The sequence below is a fragment of the Peromyscus maniculatus genome, chromosome 6 (assembly GCF_049852395.1).
Source record: "Peromyscus maniculatus bairdii isolate BWxNUB_F1_BW_parent chromosome 6, HU_Pman_BW_mat_3.1, whole genome shotgun sequence".
In the NCBI taxonomy this organism is placed as follows: domain Eukaryota; kingdom Metazoa; phylum Chordata; class Mammalia; order Rodentia; family Cricetidae; genus Peromyscus; species Peromyscus maniculatus.
In genome coordinates this window covers 11,935,829-11,958,923 of record NC_134857.1, presented here as the reverse complement: position 1 = coordinate 11,958,923, position 23,095 = coordinate 11,935,829, and the positions used below count along the sequence as shown (strand labels likewise).

The following is a 23,095-nucleotide window of genomic DNA, read 5'->3' as shown; positions in this document are numbered from 1 at the left end:
TAATGAGTTTATATTTATAGACTGCTTGGAGGTTTTTGGATGAAAGGTGCTAAATTAGAGTTTATTGTTTATTGGATTTATTTGATGTGCCCAACCTCCTGGGAACACTTACTGAAGTTAATTAAAACCAGACAGTCCGCGCTGTGACAGCTTACAGTGTCACATCCAAACCAACAACATAAACAGCCTGCATGAGTGGTGTCCTAGCTAGGGATTTCCTGGGTTCCTTGGACAGACAAAGGCTCCTGCTGTGTAGGAGACACAGGTACAGGTGTAGGTTCAAGTCACAGAGACGGCTCAACTTGTCTGAGTTGTGGATCTGCCCCTATTTCACAAAAGGGAACAAAGAAACAGGCCTTCTTGGAGAGTGTTCTTCATTTCTGCCTGAAAAATACTGCTCAAAGTATTTTTTAAAATAATAATAATGTTGGGCCAGCGAGATGGCTTAGAACACTTGCTACCACGTCTGATGACCTGAGTTTGATATCTGTGACCTACATGGTAGCAGGAGAAGACCGACTCCCTCAACTGGTACTATTTGTCTTACCTATATGTGCATACACACACATAGATACTCATGCACACAATAAAAACTAAAATATAATAAGCTTTTTTGCAGATTTTAATCCACTTTAATTGAGATTCTGAAATGTCAACACACCATGAGATGTGGCTTTTGTTCCAATAAAACGTGGCTCTCTGGGATGCTCAGTATACAATATCAACACATTCTCAGCAGAACAATCTAGCTGAGCTGCCTCTTCCATAACATTATGTTGAATGTGACATTTCACTGTTATTCAAGTCCCTCATCAAGGTGGACAAAACAATTATAAACAACTATAAACAAGTAAGAAAATAAAAAAATAAACTTTTAAGGTTTTGAAGTTCAAAAAGTTTATGCTAAATTATTTTCGAGAAAAGGGCAAGGAGGAGTGGATGTTGGTAAACGGTGCCTGGGACGTATTGGACGAGAAAATACTCTAGTTACAAAGAGAAATCTCCAAGTTCAGTGGCACTTCCTCCACCAGCAACATTAAAAGTAAGCTTTCCTCTTTATGATTTCCACGAGGACTTAATAGAAGAGACCGTGGTTTAAATATTGTTTTATGATTGCTACCTTTTCTTTGCAGGCCTGGCATTCAGAAACAACAGAGGGCAGTATGGTTCTAAGCCAGCTTAGTGAGGGAGTGCAGGCACGCAGGGTTGTAACAGTGGCTCTTTCCTTCTTTTGCCAGCTGGTGATGGAGTTCTGTGGTGCTGGCTCCGTCACTGACCTGATCAAGAACACGAAAGGCAACACACTGAAAGAAGAGTGGATCGCATACATCTGCAGGGAGATCTTGCGGGTAGGTGACAAGTGGGCACTGCCCCCTCCAAGTTTCTTCAGTAACACAGAATGTCTTGGGAGATATTCTACACTCTTCTGTCTTTCTAGTGAAATTTCTAAGTATGGTAGAAATGTATTTAATGGCTTTATCCTAACAAGCTGGAATTGCAGTACACATTTGTAATCCCAGCATTTAGAAGGCTGAGGCAAGAATATTGTGAATTCAAAGCTACCTCGTATACACATGGCCGTGTTTCCCCAAAAGAAAGACAGATAGATGATGAATAGATCATAAATATACAGGTAATGGAAAGATAGTTAATAGATAAACAGATGATAGGTAAAAAGATACATGATGGATAGAAGATAGGTAGGTAGGTAGGTACATACATACATACATACATAGATAGATACATAGGTAGATAGGTAGATAGATGATAGATAGATAGATAGGTAGATAGATAAGATAAGAGATGGATAGAGGATATATGTAGATGTAAACAGATGATCAATGAATGGTTTATTTGAACAGTGATGTTGATAACTGTGGTTTGGAGGTAGGGCAGCATTGATGGGTGGAGGACCATTCTAGATGGTCAAGGTCATATGTAATTTCATTTGGAAGATAAACATTGCGTGATTTCCACAGCAAAACACTTGGTTTTGATGGTGGTTTTTTTTTTTAATTAGAAATCTGACTGTAGGTCACAATGTCTCTGTGTGGAATGGATTAAGAGATACACTGGTTAGTCATTCAAAGTATCTATTTTCATTAAACTAATATTGTAATACCTACTCACCACATAAAGGGACTTTATTCATGTCTGTGCATACAGGCTAGTTTAAGTGTTTGTACCTTAAAAAAAAATCTTTGAGGCTTAACCTCCTAAATGATGATGCTTGGATATGCCTGTTCGTTCACTTTCCCATGCAAATCTCAGGTCAGACAGTGAAAGAACTGAGCTGTATTTGCTCAGCTTAGTTCAGGAAGAAGGCACCTGGGAGCATTAAGTTCACTCAGGCTAGTTTAATTTTCTCTTGCTACAAATGTGGAGGCGAGTGTGCTTCTACTGGGCAATTCTACTACATCTGCCCAACAGTCATTGTTTACTTATAAGCTCTGCCTTCTTAATTCAAGGGAGTAGAAGGTAAAATTCACTGTGTCCAAAATATGGCCTTGAGAGACCTATTGTCTTGTGGGTGGATGAACATTGAGAAAGAAGAAAGATCTAGAATGATATGCAGTCATTACATGCAAACCAGTCCAAGCAGGACAAAGAGAAAATGAAGCTTAAGTCTAGCATTGGCCATAGGACGAGACAAGTCAGACATTTAGAAGTAAACCTACAGAAAGAAAGAAATGGCTTCCTTTCTCATGTCTATACTGAGAGAAACAAAGGAAAGCCTCAATAAATGATGGCATATGCAGCTTGTGGTCAGAACTCAGAATTTATTTAAGGTTGCTAAGTAACAAGACTAGACAGGATCAAGGACATAGAATGAAGAGTCCCTGAACAAATCCATGTTGTATAGACATCGGTACATGACAAAGAAGAGTCTAATGTGGGGGACTCTTTTTAATCACTATCCATATTGACTATTTAATATGACAATGTGAAATTAGCACCTGCTTTAAGCTATGTCAAATATTTTACCTCAATAAATACAAATGGTAAATATAGGAAATGCTGATTTTATTTATTTATTTAAGATAGGTTATCTTGTAGTCCAGGCCTGCTTTTAATTTGCCATGTAGTTGAGGATGGCCAAGAACTTCTGACTTTTCTGCCTCTAACTCTTAAGTGCTGAGGTGACAGACATGTGCCACTACACCTGTTTTTAGGTGCTATTTTTTGTTTTGTTTTTATCTTCGTGTGTGTGTGTGTGTGTGTGTGTGTGTGTGTGTGTGTGTGCTTGCCTGCATGCATCTGTAGTGTAGATCTCTGTGTGTGTTTGTGTGTGGATACACATGCATGTGGAAACCAGAGGTCAATCATTTGCAGTGTATCTCAGTCACTATCTGCCTTATCTTGGGTGTATGGATACATGATGTGGGAGGGTCTTGTGTCATGACTTACATGTGGAGGAGTCACGGCATACAAGTTTATGGAGTCAAGGCTCTTTTTCCACCACTGCATAGACATGGGGGATCAAACTTAAGTCACAAGGATAATGCAACAAGCATCTTTGCCTTGTGACCTTCTTGACACCCCACATCATCTTTGAGTCAGGCCTCTCCCTAAATCCTGTGCTCACCAGTTTGCTAGCCTCGCTAGGCAGCAAGTTCTTGGGATCTGCCTGTCTCTGTTCCTGTTTGTATAGGGATTAGAGATTCAGACTCGGGTCCTCATATGTTCAGCATGCACTGACTGAACCATCTCCCTCACCTTTAGACTCAGTTCTGAAAACCTAGAGTTGTTATGAGAAAAGGCAGGATTCTACAGTGTATAGCTTGGGGTAGACAGAATGATTTCTGAAATAAAAAATGAAAACACAACTTGAGAAGAAGCAAGCTGAGGCTACTGATTTCCATGTTTGCTGAAAATTATCTCCAAGGCTTTGTCTGCCGTTAGCTCCCTGTGATTTTCTATCTGCTGCTCGGTCAGAGGAAGCATGAAACCTTTAGTACCTGAGGCCACCCGGTGGGCACCAAGAGTCCACGAGGCCGCCAGAGCAGTCCTGCTCACCCACCCACCCCATTTTTGCCCTGCTAGAACATCCAGCAGGGAGCCAATTATTTGTTCTCAGGGACCTAAAGGCAGCACAGATATTCACCGTAGACATTTTAAATGCATGTAAACAGCGTGTTTCTTGCCCCTTCCAGTACATTCTCTCAGATGATGTAAGCACCTGGCATGAGAGAACTCATAAGAAGGAATGTTTGACCACCTGGATGGTCCCTTGTCACAAGAATTTTCGAGTTGACCCACTGTGCACTGCACGGACTTTCGCTCTTGTGTGTGCTCTGATACACCATCCCACCCATTTGGTCCCAGATAAAGGGGGTCGTCAGGCCTGCCAGCGCTTGCATTGTGTGCTATAAAAGAAGGCATTTAAAGCTGGCCACTGCCTACCTGGAGCCAGACGACCAGATGAAAAAGGAAGTGTGACACCAAAACAGTGCCTCACACCGTCCCTTCACACGCTCTTAGGCTGCTTCTTCAACCAGGAAAGTCAGTGTGTGTGTGCGTGTGTGTGTGTGCGCGTGCGCGCACGTGCCTTACCTTTTATATAGTGATTGTGGTATTTATGGAGAACAATTAAAAGAACAGAAAAATTATAAATAATAAAATAACAGCACTTGGGTGCCTGATGGCATGACTTCATAAGTACTAGACCAATGGATTTTGTTTAATGTCACAGAACCAGCAGTCTCAAAATGATCAGTTACTGAGCGACATGACAGATGCCAGCCAAGGGAATGATTTCCTTTCTGTGTCTGTGTGTGCATGTCTCTGTATGTGTACATGTCTGTGTCTGTGTGTGCATGTCTCTGTGTGTGTACATGTCTGTGTCTCTGTGTGCATGTCTGTGTCTGTGTGTGCATGTCTGTGTGTGCATGTTTGTGTCTCTGTGTGTGCATGTCTGTGTGTGCATGTCTGTGACAGTGTGTGTTATGTCAGTCTGTGTGTGCATGTTTGTGTCTCTGTGTGTGCATGTCTGTGTCTGTGTGTGCATGTCTGTGTGTTTGTGCATGTCTGTGTATGTGTGCATGTCTGTGTCTGTGTGTGTGTGTGTGCATGTCTGTGTCTGTGTGTGCATGTCTGTGACTGTGTGTAAGCTATAAGGCTACCTCAGCTGTCATTCCTCAGATGCTGTCCTTCATCACTTTTTAGAGCCAGGGTCTCTCACTGGACTGGAAATCAACAACTTTGCTGGGCTGACTGTCCAGTGAACCCCGCTCCGCCCCGGTCTACCTATCTCTGCCTCCCCAGCATCATAAGCACGGCCATCGTGCGTGGCCTCTCGGTTGTCATGATATCTAACGCAGGTCCCCATGCCAAAGGCAAGCACCTGACAGCTCTCTCCTGCCCGTCTTCCTTTTTTAACATGGTCCGTACTAAGACCAAAGAGAAAGTCCTCGACTGGCCTGAAACACGTTTCATTGTGCTTAATTAAAATTGAAGATAACTTGTAAATTGAAATACATTCCCAAAAGGTAAATTTGGTGAAGCCAGGTTAGTTTTCTATGCAAACTGTCAATGTGCCCATTACAAATTAGCCCATATAGGCAGACCTCACTTCTTACAGCACCGTGTTAACTGAAATTCGAGCAGAGAGGAACCCATCCATACCATCATGCATGCAGTTTGCTGTACTGCTGTCAGATCTGATGTGTTTAGTTCAGCATAAAGTTATGTGTGTATTTCAGTTGGTACCAATAGTGTCCTGTAGTTTAACTCAGCAGCATGAGTGTATGACAATGAGAAGAGACTCCTGTAAGTATCTCTAGATAAGTTGTTTGAGGGTGATTGTCAGCATTCAGAAATGTGACTGTCCTGTTAACTCTCTCACCTCTCCATTCCAACAGGGCCTGAGTCACCTGCACCAGCACAAAGTGATTCACCGAGACATCAAAGGGCAGAACGTCTTGCTGACTGAAAATGCAGAAGTTAAGCTAGGTACGGACCGCGTCCATCAGCCACAGCACTGCTGGAGTCGATAGGCGTCAACAGTCCTTTTAAAACATTAATGTAAATCTGTTGCTGTTGGCTTGGGGGGCATGTCCCCAAAGATGAAAGGGAAAACGTTCTTTGTCTATTTGTAAAGCCTTTTCCCAGTCCCTCCAGAAGAGTGACCTGTGTGGTGACTGGAGCCCTACACTGAAGCACTGTGTAGTGACCCGCCTTGGCATCACCCAGTACTTGAGTCTGCTCGTGCCACTGCTGTTGTGAGGAGGCACTGATGGTCCCAGGGGGTTTTTGGGGTGTTTGGTGTGTGTGTGTGTGTGTGTGTGTGTGTGTGTGTGTGTGTGTGTGTGTGTGTGTGTGTTTTCAGCAAAAACATTTACATTGGAAAGTCTTTTGAATAATCAAGTCCTGCTAACTTCCCAGGGGCTTGAGTTATACTTAAATTTATTTTATTATTCCCTACAGTGCCTGTACAAAGGGAATTCTCGAGAGTCCATTTCGGGTGCACCCTGGTCACCCCACTTCACCCTGCCAGAGTTGGTGGTGGGAATCCTTTTCTTTGGCAAATCCGTCAGAGTCTGTCCCGGTTTGCCCTCTGCTGCTGTCCTGACAGAAGGCGTCTCAGCAGAGGGAGGGGCTCTCTTGGCTCACCCTTCCCGATGACAGGCCATCACTGGGGGCGTCCAAGCAGCAAGAACTTGACGCACCTAGTCTCATCACACTCACATCCAGGAACGGAGAGACAGTGAATGCATATGTACTCACTTTCTCCACTCTGAGACAGCCCAGGACCCAAATCTAGAGAATGGAGCCACTCACGGTGGGCTGGGTCTTCCCACAGGCCAGCCCCATCGAGACAAACTCTCAGAGAGACTCTCTTCCCAAGGCGATTCTAGACTGAGCCAAGTTGAGAGCTAAAACTATTCCAGAGAGAGCCTTTCACAAAAACATCTGGGAATGCTCTCATTTTATTATCAAGAAGGGTTTTGCTGTCCATGGGACTGCTTATTTCCAAAGAGATTTGAACATTTGCCCTTCCCTTTTGTTACAGTATGTAATTTCCCATCCCCATTTGGATTTGGAGCCAAGCAGTCATCACATGAACATTTGCTTTTAAAAACAAGAGCATACATTGTACAGGCTAATGGATACATGTCTAGAGACTAGGTGATCTGGCCTCAGAGGACTTCCTGAAGCTGATTAACAAGCACTTGTTAGGAATACAATGGATGCCACATCTCTGAAGAGACACCTGGATTGTCTCCTGTAAGTGAGGTCATTCTAGGTTGCCATCTTCATCTTTATATTGTAGATTTGGAAAACCACACGGGGGTGGGTTGCTTGCCAGTCACATGGCTAGCCGGTGGCAGCAATGGCATGTAAATTTTGGCAGGCTGACACCACCCTTAGGTCTCAATTACAGGTTTGTGTTGCCCTTTGTGGCCACAAAGACTATCGTCTATACAACCCCTACTTCGCTGTGTGTCTCAATGGAGCCTTGATGTAATCAAATACAGCAATTTGTGATTTCCTCACTGGTGCATTTATCTAGTTAATCATTCATTTCAAAAGCATGTATTCCCAGTATAGAAATGGTAAAAGGGACCCAAATGCCCGTCACCAGAGGAAAAGATAAAGTGTAGACATGGAAATTTAAGGGGAAATTATTCAGCATTAAAAAGGAAGAAAACTGTAACATATGTTACACCTGGGTGAACTTTGAGGGCATTAAATTAAGTGAAATAAGATGCATTCTGTGTGACTCCGCTCATTTCTGGGATAGTCAGTGTCCTGGAGAGGGCCGGGGACGGGGGTGTTAAGGATGGGCCACAGGTTGTAACCTCACTGGTGGAAGATAAAAGTGTTCTGGGATGGATGGTGGTGATGGTGGTGCAATCTTTAAGGACTTTACTGCCCCAGAAAGTGTGTGTGGAAAGTGGTTAAATCTATCCTAAGTACGTTTCTATTGCTGTAATAAAACACTGTGAACAAAACCATCTTGGGTAAGACAAGGGTTTATTTCAGTTTATAACTCAGGTTACAGTCCATCACTGAGCAAAGTCAGAGCAGGAACTCAAGGCAGGGATTAGGAGGCAGGAACGGAAACAAGTCGTGGAGGGATGCCATTTACTGGCTTGCTCAGTTTCTTCTCTTATTCTCCCCATGTCCAGGGATGGCTCCGCCCACAATGGGGATAGCCCATCCCATATCGACCATCTATCAAGAAAATGCCCTTCAGACTTGCCTACGTGCAATCTGATGGAGACATTTTCTCAGTTCAGGTTCCTCTCTATATATTGTGTCAAACTGACAAAGAATCAAGATAAAATCATAACTTTTATGTTACACATATTTTACCACATGAGGAATGCACATCATTTTGTTCTCACATCCAGCCTTAGGTTCTGATTTATTCCATTGTCTTCTCATCATTAGTGGACTTTGGAGTGAGTGCCCAGCTTGACCGAACAGTGGGCAGGAGGAACACATTCATTGGAACCCCATACTGGATGGCACCGGAAGTCATTGCCTGTGATGAGAACCCAGATGCCACGTATGATTTCAAGGTAGGACTTCTTCCTTGTGCTGTGAAGCCATGTCTGGCCCCTGGTCCTCAATTTTGCAAGGGGTAATTCTCATAGGCATTTGTGATTTATGTGACACATGGGAGAACGGGAAAACATAATTGAGATCTAAGATTGTAAGACACTCAAGTAAGAATTGTTCAATGAATTCACCCATGATATTTGATTGCCCATTTACAAAATGATATTAACGTTATTTCATATGGTTTTGAATTTGTGCTTCCATCTTATTCTTGGGAAATAGATTAGGTTGATGTTTTTGGTTATAGTTTAGTTTTGGCAAAGTATATAATCTCATTATCTTTTTTCTTCTAACTCATTTGATCCATTTTTTGCTGATACATAAAAACATTCCAACTGTACATATGAAAGAAGTTCCGAGGAGTATTTTTCACATGTGCACACATACACAATGTTTGAATCAGGATAAATATATGTATCTGTTAAAATATCATATTTTTAAGGTTAAAGGTTTCAGAGGTCCCAAAGAGATAGCTCAGTTGGTCAAATGCCTGCCTTGCAGGCATAAGGACCCAAGGCAGCCTTCCAGAACCCATGTTAAAAGACCAGCTGTGGTGATGCAGGTTTCTACCAGCTCTAGGGAGGACCCTGGGCCTCACCGGCCAGCCAGCCTGCCTAGCTTTCCAGGCAAGTTCCAAGACAATGACTCACCCTCTCTCAAGAATCTAAGCTCCTGAGAAATGATACCCAAGACTGACCCCTGGCTTCCCCATGCACAGCACACAGGTGCAGAAATACATACACCTGAACATACATGCTCACTCACAAACATTTGAGAATCTTTCCATATATATAGGCTTTTCGAAACAGGCTTTCTCTGTGTAGTTTTGGTGCCTGTCCTAGAACTTGCTCTATAGACCAGACTGGCCTTGAACTCATAGAGATCCACCTGGCTCTGCCTCCCGAGTGCTAGGGTTAAAGGTGTGCACCACCACCGCCCGGCTCCTTCTAGCTTTTTTAATGGGCAGCATATTATTGTAATTACACTTGCCTACCATGCAATAGCACACAGGAACTCCATGTTCCTATCCAACTAGAACACAGCACCTGTTATGCCAAAATATGAATACTGGGGGTTCTTTTTGTAGTTACCAGACATCATGTGCCACATTTCCACAGTGCCAACCTTTGATAGTCTGAAATTTTCTCTCTGTAGGAGAATGACATGGGGTCGAAATGTATGCTAGTGTGGCATGGCATTTCACAGAAGTCTGATGTATCCTTGTTACTTTAATTATAGGCTGGAGGTGCGCAGCTAAGCTCAAGCCACATCCAGTTGGCTTCTCCTGGCAGCTCTCGTTGACTCAGTCTCTCTAGCCATCTAGTCCCAGTTTCAAGCCCCTGGAGGGCTACAGTGTTGATGGCATTGCTTTTGTAGAAATCCCTGTTAAGAGAAAGTAGAACTGTGGACAGTGGAGGCTAGAGCAGCTGCAGAGCTCCCGGGCTGTGCACGAGGCAGAGACGCTGTGTGGGCAAATGCAATATTGTCTGGGTTTGGTCTGGGAGTTCAAGAACTTTCCCTCAAGACGAGTGATCGCCTCTCAATATCCTATGAAGGGGGAAACCGAGGGCAGATCTCCACGGGTGAATACCCAGTTGGTGATAGTCTCTGAACTTTAACTTGAACATGGGTCTCCCAACTCTTTGTTCAGCTCTCTGTGATCACTTGTCCCCCGCCCCCACCTGTGAAGAAGAGTCTATCTAGTGTGGTTTTGTTGTGTAAGTGAAATCTGCATCATGAGGGCTCTCTGGAAAAGAATCCACAGGACTCTTTGTAACTGCAAACTGGTCTTAGGAGACATTTGCTAGGCTTCCAAATAAATCTCATAGATCCCATACAAAGAGTATATTTGAGGAATTTCTCTGTGAAAGTTCACTTACTTCACATTTGGTCATATGGAAGTCAGGTTATAGCGTCGCAAACAGGGCAGTCTTTGAGACCCAGTGTCTCTGAGTACTGATGAAATTATTCACCTCTTTAGAGAAATGTAAGCTTGAAGGTCTTGAAAACATCGTAATCCCCTCCTTCCTTCAAAGTTTGTCCCTCTAATAACCTGACAGCAGTCTGTCTGAGCAGCTGCCGTGTTAAAAATTAATCCCCTGCCAAGTAAATGTCATTTATTTAAACTGTTAATGATCAGCACATTTAAATAGCTCCATTTGCAAATCTGCCAGAGAACCCACTACAAAATATATATCCCAGATGAGATATGCATATTTTAATTGGCTGTAAGCAATTCTTTAAACTGTAGTTGTATGTAACAAGTTAACTAGTCTACATCTGTGCCATAGATAATTTGAACAACTTCAAAATATACCAGGAGAGACTTGGCGGGGTGGGTCAGAAGTTAAGAGCACACGTTGCTCTTGCAGATGATCTGAGGGTTTGAATCCCAGCATGTAAGTGGTAGATCACAACCATCTATAACCCCAGTTCCAGGGCATCTGATGTCCTCTTCTGACTCCCAAGGGCACCATGCACATGTGTAGTACACAGATACACATGCAGCAAAATACCCAAACACATAAAAGAAATGAATCTAAATTTTAAAATAAGACACATTATACCAGGAAGAACCAGAGTGTCTAGATTTTCATTCCTGTCTGAATCTTTTATGTATTGGTGTGGGCTGTGTATTTTCTCTGTAGCATAGACAATACCCTTGTAGCTGGCTTGTTTTTAAGAGAGTAACTAGAATAGTTTTTCCTTTTGGCTAACCCAAAGCTTGAAATGAAGTTTAATCTTGGGCTTCTTTCTCAGACTATTGCTAAAAAATATTGTTTAGAACTGATATGATACCTGTATGTTAAGAATATTTAAAAACCTATAATTAAACAAAAAGAATTCTCACAGAGAAAACAGGTTCAACTGGGTCAATCATTTCGACTACAGCATGAACTTGACCATCAAGACTTTCATGTATGCAAGTTGTTCACAAGGAAGAAAGCCCCATGCCTAGGACGTGAACTTTGCTGTTCACCAGTCGTGGGCAGGAGAGGCTTGTCTGAAGTGTGGGTGAAGAAGCAGAAAGGGAGTCTGGGGAGATTTATTTTGACCACTCCATAATCCTACAGAAAAGATGGTAATCTTTAAAGCCTCTCTGGCACTGTATCTTACCATGCTTTCTGCTCAGTGTGCCCGGGAATGTGGTCTGCCACCAGGGGACGGCTTGACAGCAGGCTGACTTTGCATCTCTTCAGTCGGTCACTCTGTGTACGTTTACTGAACTCCCGCTGTGTGTGTGTGTGTGTGTGTGTGTGTGTGTGTGTGTGTGTGTGTGTGTGTGTGTGCAGGCGATTAGCTGAGCTCTCTCTGCATAAACCATTTCCTACTGGAGACCTATCGAGCCCAAGGATTTGGTCTGTGTGTGGGACAGTCCATTTGAGCCGACGGGAGTCCCTGCCTCAGCAATGACCTCCTCATGTTAGCCTCTCACATAGATTAAATGTATGTGTCCAAAATTTCCCAGTGATGGATACTGAATAAAAGATGCTTTGGAGCCGGGCGGTGGTGGCGCACGCCTTTAATCCCAGCACTCGGGAGGCAGAGCCAGGCGGATCTCTGTGAGTTCGAGGCCAGCCTGGGCTACCAAGTGAGTCCCAGGAAAGGCGCAAAGCTACACAGAGAAACCCTGTCTCGAAAAACCAAAAAAAAAAAAAAAAAAAAAAAAAAAAAAAAAAAAAAAGATGCTTTGAACAGCACTGGATTCTGTAAGCTTCACCAAGAAAGCTCTGGCTTTAAAATGAAGGTAAAATGGAGAAAACAAGTTTGGTTTGGGTATGTGATTTAGGACTTATTATTATTGATCATTATTTGATTTATTTTAAAATGCTTTTAAAGACTGGCAGAAGTTTCTATTTTCCCAATTCCTTTTTTAAAGATTTTTTTTTTAGCGATGTGTATGTATGGATATGCAAGTATGTGCACATGATTGCATATGCCTTTGGAGGCCAGAAGAGGTGGTCAAATCCCTTGAGTTACAGGTGGTTGGGAGCTACCCATTGGGGGTACTGAGAACCGAACCCAGGTCCTCTGAAAAGCAGTTCGTACTCATAACTACTGAGCTGACTGAGCTGTCTCTCAAGTCTTAGAAACTGACTCCCCTAAGGGCCACTGTGGGAAAGCAGTCTGTAGAGACGAGATTTCCCTGCAGTCTGGTTTTGGGTGGAGTCTGACGTGTGCAGGAGAACCCACTGAATGTGGAAGAGAACCTAAGCTGCATTGCCTGGTATGCTGGCTCTCTCCTGTGGGCCCTTCCTTTCCTGTTTTCAGAAATTCTGTCAAAACACTTCAAGCAAAAGGAAAGGTTTCATTCCCTGGTAAGTACGCAGGGCAATAATGAAAGCTTTCCCATTTAATAATAAGCATTCAAAAGATTTGAAATTAATAAAGCTGTTCAAAACTCCTAGGCTGTTTAAACTGGCATTTTTAAAACTTACTGTGAATTATATTTCAGTAGGATGGAATCTGACAGGCATTTTATAGTCCTACGTATTGCCTTAACAGAGGCACTCACTGAAGAAAAGTCTATGTGGCCAAGCCCATATCCATTGAAATCTGACTGAGCAGAGACCTAATTCTCTATCCAGTGGAATACTATACACTACTGAGCAATGAGGCATTAGAGCTGGATGTGTTTGGTACCCAAATGTTGAGTACCAAAACATCTTCCTCTTACTATAGTCTCACTCCCACTCACCTGATGTAGAAACACTACACACACACACACACACACACACACACACACACACACACACACACACACACACACGAACTCACATGTACATGCACATATATGTGCATACACAGTGTTAGGGGTGGGCAATCTGTAAATAGCCTGGAAAGCACTGAAGTGTTTGGCCTCTGAGCACGTTGACAATGCATTCTTAATTCTTATTTTCTTTGTCTTTCTGTCCTGTTTTGATGTTTTTGCATCAAAATTTGCTCTTATAATTAAGCTAGTGAAGTGATAAAGGTCCTAGAAAATGCCTTGTCCCCCACACCCCGTGCCTAGTGGGTCACTTGCTTTGGGGCTGACTCTTGCTGACCCTTTGTGTCATTCACCTGCACTGTATTAAGAGACTTGTCCCACATCAGTGGCAGATCTGCGGTGCAGATTTCCTCTGGCTACAAAGAAATCGCTCAGCTCCTTCGGTATCCCAGGCATAGATTTTATTCAGGCAGGGTGGAAATGTTCCTTTGAACAAGAGGGTCAGTAGGAAGTCAGGTGAGCTGCTGTCAAATGGGAGAATCCCTTGATGGCAGGTGCCACCAAGTGTGGCGATTCTACCTGTGGACATGTCCTGTCCCTGTGTGCTGAGCTCCAAACGTGAGTCCCTCCAGGTCACTCAGAAATAACAGTACAGACCGCAGCAGGCCGTGCCGGCAGGTGGCGCTGTCTCAGCAGCTCCAGCTGGTCCACTTCCTTCAGCTACAACACCGATCCCACGGACGATAAATCTTCCGGCAGTTTCCTCTACAGCAGATATCAAGTGTAGGGAAGCAGGGAAGGGAGGGGGCGTCCATGTTTTCTTTGTTTTCTCTGTGAAATGAGATTGTCAAGACCTGCGCCCTAGACAGCCTCCCTGACCCTGACCTCGGTCCTATTTGGATAGAAGTGAGTGAAGTGTGAATGAGGACGAGAGGAAGTCACACGAGACCAGTAGAAAACAGCCCGTGCCCCTCACTCCTACATCACCTCCAGGGGCTGTTTAACTTTTCTGGGCCTGTGTAAAATGTGAAAAATCTATTATACATCACAAGGTTGCAAAACCACTTTATGGTGGTATTAAACCACACACACACACACACACACACACACACACACACACACACACACACGTACGCACGCGCGCGCACACACACACATGCACACATGTGATCTTCCCAATTGAAATATTTTCAAAGAATAGACAAACCACAAGTATGTTTCCAAATGGAAGACAATTTTTGTGTCAGCGAGGCATTGTAGAACCCAGGTAGTTGTACTCGTTACTAAGCTATCGTCTGTCTCTCTGTAATACCACGATGTGGTGTTATAACCTTTTGATATTTATGAAGATATCACACAGTGTTTGGCATATGGTAAGAATGCTCTAGAACAGCTTTGTGCTCACATATCTCATGAGAGTCTGGTTCTTGTGGCCATTTTTGTTGACCTAATGAAACAAGTGATTTCATGCAACTCAGCTCTGTGTGCATTGCCCATCTCTAGTTACCTCCTGCTGAACTCAAGTCCTCCTCTCTAAATCTCTAACCACTAGATTAAGTTAATCTCTGTAGCAACCACACTCGGCATATGATTCCCTTTTTTACCCCAGTTGAAATATTTTAGAAAGAATAGACAAATTGCAAGTACATTTCCGAATGAAAGACTATTTTCATGTCTGTGAAGCACTGTAGAATCCAGCTGGTTATGCTCATTATCAAGCTATTGTCTGTCTGTCTAGACCACCATGCTGCCCCTGCTTTGGGATACTTGGGCCAGCCCCTTTTCTGTTTGTCCATCTGATATCTGATCATGCTCTGCCAGTAGGGGGCCACAGTGGGAGACTCCAAAGACGGGAAGAAGTCAATGTCCAGTCTCCTTCCTCTGGGTTCCGTTTCTGCCCAGCCTGCCTTATGCCATTGGGTTATGAGGCTCATTGCCCTTACTTAGCTCGTGTATACTGACTGAACTGCCAGCTGGCAATCATTGACCCCCAAAAGTCTGTCTACCGCGTGCTTGTGCACTGGGCCATGTTAGGACTGTGGAGCTTATCAAGTTACTGAATTCTTATATCAGTCCCGCAAACCATACATTACCTAAGCATTGTGGTTGAGGAAAAGGTCTCTGTGTCAGAGCTCAGAGTCGGAGCTTCATCCACGGCTGCAGTGGAGCACACTAGACTTCTAGCTACGCCCTCCCTCTTCTTGAACGGCAGTTTATTGTAGCGAGGCTCTCTTCCACTGAGCTGGGCAGGCCTGTTCAGAAAGAACGTTCTTTTGTTTTGTGCAAGCCACTGTGTGCCAGCTGTCCCCAGGCCTCAGCCAGAAGCTGTACCTTGTGCCTGCCTTCTCAGAGGCACTAGAATTTGTCTCTGTTCTGTTTGTAATGCACACAGGGATGGGCTATTAATCATGCTGCAGGCCGGCGGCTCCGCACCGCTGAAATAATGAATTGCCCAACTCCTGCCAAAATGAGTCACACAATGGTCATGAAGGAAACTTGTCTCTGCCTCACTCTCCCATCGTGTTCTGCTCTCTTCCTGCCCGTCTCCAGTGATCTGTCTCGCCAGTAGTGATGGGAGGCCCCTCTCCTTTGTTTAAGTTCTGAAGTGTCTTTGGGATTCACTAATTTATCCAAAGGTTGAACAGGGCCTGTCAGGGACAGTTATAGCTTCCCAACACAGGCAGTTAAGTAGAGCTTACAAGCAACTTTGGGAATATATGACCAAGAATTTAAGAATATAAATATTTCCCTTTGGAAAACGGGATAACTCCAGTTCAAAATGATACTGATAATAATATGAAATAAAGTCTTCAACAAGCAATAGTCAGATGACTGGCCAAGGCTACACAGGCTGTTTGTTTGGATGGTATGATAGGGGCTTTGATTTAAAAAGGTGTTTTTAGGAAGGCTAACAAAGAGAGACATCTTTTCTTTATTAACCATCCTTGCTTCCTGTGGTACAATTCCAAGAGGGCCTCGCAGGTGAGACCTCCCGTTTCCTACAGTCAAACTCTTTCTCTTTTCCCTCCTACTATTGCTGTGTAGATAATACATAGATGTATACATGCTACATGTACATACACACACATCTATATATATACACACATATATATATACATGCATGCATGTGCACACATGTACACAAACATAAACATACATATATACACATACATGGGATCATTTGCAAATATCTTTGGCTGGAATCATGCTTATTCCATCACCAGAAATCTAGCATCATGTGGTCCAGAGCCGATGTGATGAGCATGGATATCTCCAGAAACTCTGCCTCCTCCCTCTCTGCTCTGGCATCATTCATCAGTTGGCATATTGCCTCAGGTTTCAAGATGGATGTTGTAACTCCAGACACCATGTTTTTACTCAAGACACTAAGAACTTGAAAGGAGCTTGCAAGACACCAGCTGCGTTAGCTCCCTATTTGGGGAAAAACACAAGCGCCTGGCTTTGTTTGCGTGTCTCTCATTGGTCATAGCTCTGGTCACAAATCTAACTCACTGGGGTGCCAGGATAAGCTAGTGCAGCTTTGGGGTGCTCAGAAATGGAGGTAGCAGTGGGAGTGGGGTTCAGGTTAGCCAACAAATGATGCCTGCCACAGCGGCATGGAGGGAAACCATGACAACCAAATGGGGAGGCCAAGAACCTCACCCAGCAGTGCAGGCAAAGAAATCCATATGCTCGAGGCCCATGGGCACCAGATTTTGTGCTGGGCAGCGTGCCTGAAAACAAGCATGCCACCAGCACCTCCTGTGCCATTGAGAAAGCTAAGCTGGGCAGCATTCTGCAAGTCACTAAATCAGGAGCATGGACTGTGTCTGGCTGTGTCTGCTTTGAAAGCCTGTTCTCCCTACCAACCTACATTTCCTCTGGGAAGCTAAGGTTGGCTTTGAAGCACAGGAACAGGTCCGCGCTGAATCTCTGCTCCTTTGTTTTGGCAACACCTCCGTCACCTGTGGACAGAGAATCAGGGACAATGATTTGTGGGTTTCTGACTTAAAGTAAAGATGAATACTCAAGACCTGCGCTGTGATCAGTTAAAGGAGAAATGGCAATGGCCGTGGGAGAGCCAGGGCCATTTTCTATGTGGCCTGTGTGATCTGGGAGAAGATCTGTGAAGGCAGCGGGCAGCCTGGACCATCGCTCCTCGTTCATTCATTCAGCAAATCTGTAATAACGACCTACTGTGTCCCAGTACTGTTCAGTCACCAAAACAAAGACCTGTGACACAAGGGCTTTTTGTCCCCCCTTCCTCTCCTCTACCTCTCCTCCCTCTCCCCCTCTCTCCCCACCCCTCTCTCCTCCCTCTCTCCCTGAACCCCCGCCCCGAGTGTGTGTGTCCTGAGGCAAAGTGTGTAAAGAACACAAACTACATTGAACTAGTGGTGTGTCAATAGACAGCATGGTGGGAGCCACCACCTGTGTGAGGGGCTAACGTGAGGAACGGCCAGTGGTTGGCACAGCACAGGAAGCTGCCGGGATCCAGACTTCTTCAGGTGGGGGGAGGAGACAGGAGAGGCCAACTTGCACATCCCCAGGATTGGCCCTCTTTGCCATGTACCTCTCCCTCCATGTAGGGAAGTTTGAACAGAACCTCAGAGACAGAAGTGAGCCTGGCTGCAGTGCATCGTCTCTCTGTCTAAAGCTTGGCCTGGAGCCTTCTCAGCTCAGTGCCATCATTTCTCTTCAAGCGTGTGACCTCTCACACCAGCTCAAGACTCACTGGGTCTGACGGCCATTTCAGTCCACCCCTGCCTGGCAGCTGGCAGCAGAGAGCGTGCCTTCCTCATGCTCCAGAAATGCTCTGTTCATAGGCTCTTGGGAAGCTGCTAGAGGAAACATCAAGTCCTGAGGACACTGGAATATTATCAAAAGGCACAGGGACCTCTGATGCTGACCCTCGACTTCCGGCTCTTTGCCCAGTTTCCTGTCTGATACCTTCTGTACAGGGAGGGGCTTGTTCTTTCATGTTCCCAAGCAACTGTCTTGGTCTGCCGACTGTAAATGCAGGTACAAGAGAGCTGTGTTCTCATCTTTGGCGTGTTCCACTCCTGAGCCAACACAAGAAACAGTCCTTTGCTGGATGCACATGTACTGCAAGGAATGTGTTGTCTGGAGCTTTGGAAGAAATCCAGAAAGAGAGCAGAGAGAGAGGACAACAGCTGACTTCCTGCACCGTTGTGTTGGCCTCTTAGCCCAGTGCCTCACTGTCCCCATTGCTACCTGCTCTAAGCTGATGGCACTCTGGGTGACAGGCTGGGCACCCAGTACATCCCTTTGTACCTTGTAAGGAACTCTCCTCAGATACTGAGCAGGCTGCCAGTCATTCACAGGCTACTGAGAAATTCCATTTGAGGAAATGACTCAGCATGAAGTCCATGGCTCCCTTCCAATTACACCCTTTTACTCCCACCTTCCGGTGCCCTTGACATTTGTTTGGTGGGGATAGCAAGGAAGCTTCACTTTGATCTCTATAATTTGAGTAAAGTTACAGGGGAGAATTTTGAATAATGTGCGTGAAACTCCAGAAACCTAGGAGTGAGATGGCTGATGATATCGGAATGCAGTCCCTGAACCGGACCTATATTAGGTGTTCTTCCCCATTGGCTGAGCGGAGGGAACAGCAAGCGTCCTTCTGGGCTATCTCATTGGTTTCCTCCATGTCTTGATGACATCAGTCATGCCATACTTACAGATCACCTCACCTGGATAGAGAGACCTGGAGATTCCGTCCAGTGAAGCGGGGAGCACTGGCAGTCAGTCCAAACATAAGAAGGCAGGTTAGGACTTAAGACCTGTCTTCCACAGCAGTGTGTAAGGGAGCTGGAGAACATCTGATCGACTGTGCTGCAATGTATGCGCATGTCCCCATCAGAATATCCCATCCTCTTCCTATCACAGTCAAGGATAGGTTGTTGTGTGTTAAACAGATTGGATGCGATTAATACCTACTAAATTCGCCACTGGTTCTACCTGTTGGTATTTATTCAGAAGTCATAAAAGCTTGTACCCAAGACCTAGACACCAAGGTTTGTAAGCATTTTGTACAGGATAGCCCAAACTGGAAACACTCCAAATATCTCTCAACACCTGAGATCAAACCCCAGCACATCCACTTAATAGAATACTACTAAGTGACAAAAGTCAGGAAGTATCAACACGTGATCCAACAAGGAGGGCCTTTGAGATTGCTATCATAGGTGGGAAAAAAAAAAAAGGCCACCTGCTGTTTCAGTCCTTTTCGATAAATTTGGAAGATGTAGTCTACATTGATGGAGCAGATGGGTAAGTTACCCAGAGAGTGGGAAGGGAGACGGGAAAGAAGGGGAGATGTGAGGGGGGAGTGCAGTCCTCTGGAGGTGAGGTTTCTGCCTTGATTGTGAGGGTGGGGTCACAGGAGTGTCACACCTTATCAAATGGTATACATCATACATGTGCAGTTTACTGTGTAGCAATTAGAGCTCAATAAAAACAGTGAAAGAAAAAACCATGTGAGACAGGAAAGTAGACGGGGGAGTATGTGGGAGAAGGGAGAGGACTAAAGCATGGAAGGGGAAGAGAGGGGGAGGAAGAGAGACAGGAGGAAAGTACACACTAGGCCGATGCAATAGTAAGTATCATGAAACCCATTATTTCACACACGTCAAAAAGATTGAAAACAGCAACATTTCATATGGTCCCACTGACACATACATCTCACTAATAAATTAACTTTTAAAAACCTTATATATTTCTTATACATTTATTGGAAACATACCATATGCCAGGCACCAGGAAAAGTGTGTGTACTGAAAAGTGAATGTGATTCCTCTGGCTCTGCAGCTGGATGGGGAAATAAGTTTGTAAACAGACAAAGGATTGACTTCCCCACAGGCACTTCTGCAGTAATTACCAGGTTTAACCAACTGTCCTCTGTTGATTGAATTTGTGTGTGTATCTGTGCTTTCTCGTTTTGCAGAGTGACTTGTGGTCTTTGGGAATCACCGCCATTGAGATGGCAGAGGGCGCGCCCCGTAAGTTCCTTCCTGGGTAAAATCTGCTGCGGGCTGCTTCTGTGGGTCCTGCGGGCTCCTGCCAGGGCTACGCTTGCTCTCCTTCTGCTACACTGAGCCCGGCATGGGTCTGATGTGGTATATTTAGAAAGCAGAGGCATCTTAAATCAACCAGGAATCTGTTGGTTTCAGAGCAGTGTGTGGATCTGTGTTTTGCTGAGAAAGAGGAAAGCAAACTTTGGGGGGGGGTCTTTCTTTCTCACCCACTTACTGTGTGGCTCATTCTTGTGGCCCTCTGCCTCATGCAGAATTTGGAGCAACCACAGACAATGTCAACTCCCATGTACAGAACTCCAAAGCTGAATTCCTGGGTGCAGCTTTCAAAAATACCTGAACTCAGAGGCTGCCTCTCTTCTGAGAATATTAGTATTTAAGATATCCCTGCCCCTAGCCGGGCGGTGGTGGCGCACGCCTTTAATCCCAGCACTCGGGAGGCAGAGGCAGGCGGATCTCTGCGAGTTCGAGGCCAGCCTGGGCTACCAAGTGAGTTCCAGGAAAGGCGCAAAGCTACGCAGAGAAACCCTGTCTCGAAAAAACCAAAAAAAAAAAAAAAAAAAAAAAAAGATATCCCTGCCCTTATAGGAGCAGTGTCTCAGACGCTTGCAATCTTGAGAATGCCCCCCCCCAAGTCTCCTGAGACTTTAAGCACTAGCACCATAGAAGACCTCTGGCAGCTATTGTGGTGGCCTGGGGGACTGAGACTGGACCTCACAGACCTCCCCAACTCTCCCTATCAGTGCCAACTCAGTAGAGACACCAGCACACTCTTTCCTGAGAGAGGTGGATTCACTTTGCAAGCTGCTGTGGTTCGAGCATCACCCTGATACCTAGCCGACCCAGCCTGGGGGACTACAGGACAGTCTAGGACCCACCTTCCCTCCTGCACCCAGGGCTAGCATTGCGTGACAATGGCGTGGCCCTTTGCTGGCTCTTCTCTGTCTCACTCAGACAGGAATTGCTCCCAGTTGTGTCCTTGTGTACGCATTCACACACTGCCACACCTTCTCATCTGCTTCTCACAGGACCAGGGCTCAAAAGACCTGCAAGGACCTTTAAGACAGTTCATTCTTAGACTTGGGACTCTTGAGTCATCACTGTCCTCTTATTTTTCTTAAGTTCCTTGAATCCATGTGTGGCATGATTGACTTGGAGTGTTTATTGACAAAATTTCCTTTGTTCACAATGACATTTTTGAGTCAGAAAATTCAGATACCACAGTGTTAAAACTGTGTTATCATCCTGAGTGGTAGACGAGACTAAAAATAAACTCTACCCACAGAATCCTCTGGCATCGAGGGAGCATATATTCTCAATCTTGGTACCAAGAAAAAAAAATGTATTCTCACTGTTAGAAAGTAAGCAATAAGATATGTGGATTAAAATAAGAATGTAGACTGTGTTCATGAGACATGATTACATCATGTTTATAAGCTGACTTCACCCCCTAGTCATCCTGGGGTTGGAGGGTTTAGAAAACAAGGCACACCACGCAACCTGAAAGGCTGCTAGGGACATTTGGTGTCCTGGCAGAGTACCAAAAAGCCTAGAAATGTGCATAGACATCAGTGTGTGCATAAAGCCTCCAATGGAAGACAGAGCTGCGGCTGCTCAGATCCCTTTTAGAGTGCAGCTTAGGCTTTTGTTAAAGAGCATCATCTCTGCCACACCAATCCCAGCTGTCACCATGCCGTTTGTTTTGAATGGCAGGTGGCTACTTACACAGGAGATGGCTAGTCATTGGCCCTTTAACTTATTTTCCTTATGACATGAAGATATGGACCCTAGGAATGTTAGTATCTGTTTGAAATGTGCATTTTATGAGATTCAACCAATTAGACATCAGCTCTTTGAAATGTTTGCCGAACAGAAGCTTCCAGATCTTTGACTCCTTATTCACAAGCACCTTATAGACATGTGTCCACGTGTGTAGCATTTCTGTACAGACAGGATGGTAGTGTGGGCTTGGTTTCTGACTGGCTCTGGTCCTTGTTTTTGGTCTCCCACAGCCCTCTGTGACATGCATCCCATGAGAGCCCTCTTCCTCATACCCCGGAACCCAGCACCTCGCCTCAAGTCGAAGAAGTGGTAAGTTTGCCCTTCAGTATTTTGAAGATCTGAGGGTGAAGCTTTCCTGTGATCTTTGCTTTGTCTTTCCTGTGTGTGTGTGTGTGTGTGTGTGTGTGTGTGTGTGTGTGTGTGTGTGTGTGTGTGTGTGAACATGTGTCTGCAGGTACACATTTGTGTGCTCGAGTGCAGAGGCCGGGGTTGACCTCAGTTATCTCTTACAGTTGCTTTCCTACCTTAGTTTTATGGACAGGGTGTCTCATTAAACCCAGAGGTCACCAATTTGTCTAGACTGGCTGGCTAGTGAGCCCCAGCCAACCGACTGCCTCAGTTTCCATAGCCCTGCGATTACAGGCACATGCTACCACACCTGTCTTTATGTGAGTACTGGAGATCTGAACTTGGGTCCTTCTGGCTGGGTTGAAAGAGTGCACACCACAGCTGGTAGGTGACATTCTGTGTGCTGCCATTCATCCTGGACTCCCAGCTTCGTTACCTGCCGTCTGTACAGCAAGTTGCTAACCCTATCCTCAAGGCAAAGAGCTATTAGCCAAAATAGAGCAGGTAATGCACAGAGACGCTGTGACTTATGACTGTGGTGTGTTCTCCCGACTGCATGGCACATTTCATCAGAGACGGTGATGATTTAGAGTCAGCCCATTAGACTGGCCGGCTTCTACTCCTCAAG

The 23,095-nt window shown here is 44.9% G+C and overlaps 1 protein-coding gene across 4 annotated transcripts in view; it reads left to right on the top strand.

Annotated features, from left to right (window-relative positions):
- Tnik (TRAF2 and NCK interacting kinase) overlaps positions 1-23,095 on the top strand; it is a 418,588-nt gene that overhangs the window by 287,292 nt on the left and 108,201 nt on the right. For all 4 annotated transcript variants that reach the window (XM_006971170.4, XM_016000780.3, XM_006971168.4 and 1 more), the window contains exons 5-9: positions 1,239-1,349; positions 5,862-5,952; positions 8,398-8,528; positions 20,250-20,304; positions 22,350-22,428. In XM_006971170.4, coding sequence (XP_006971232.1) covers positions 1,239-1,349; positions 5,862-5,952; positions 8,398-8,528; positions 20,250-20,304; positions 22,350-22,428 — 467 coding nt within the window. The remainder of the gene's footprint in view (positions 1-1,238; positions 1,350-5,861; positions 5,953-8,397; positions 8,529-20,249; positions 20,305-22,349; positions 22,429-23,095) is intronic.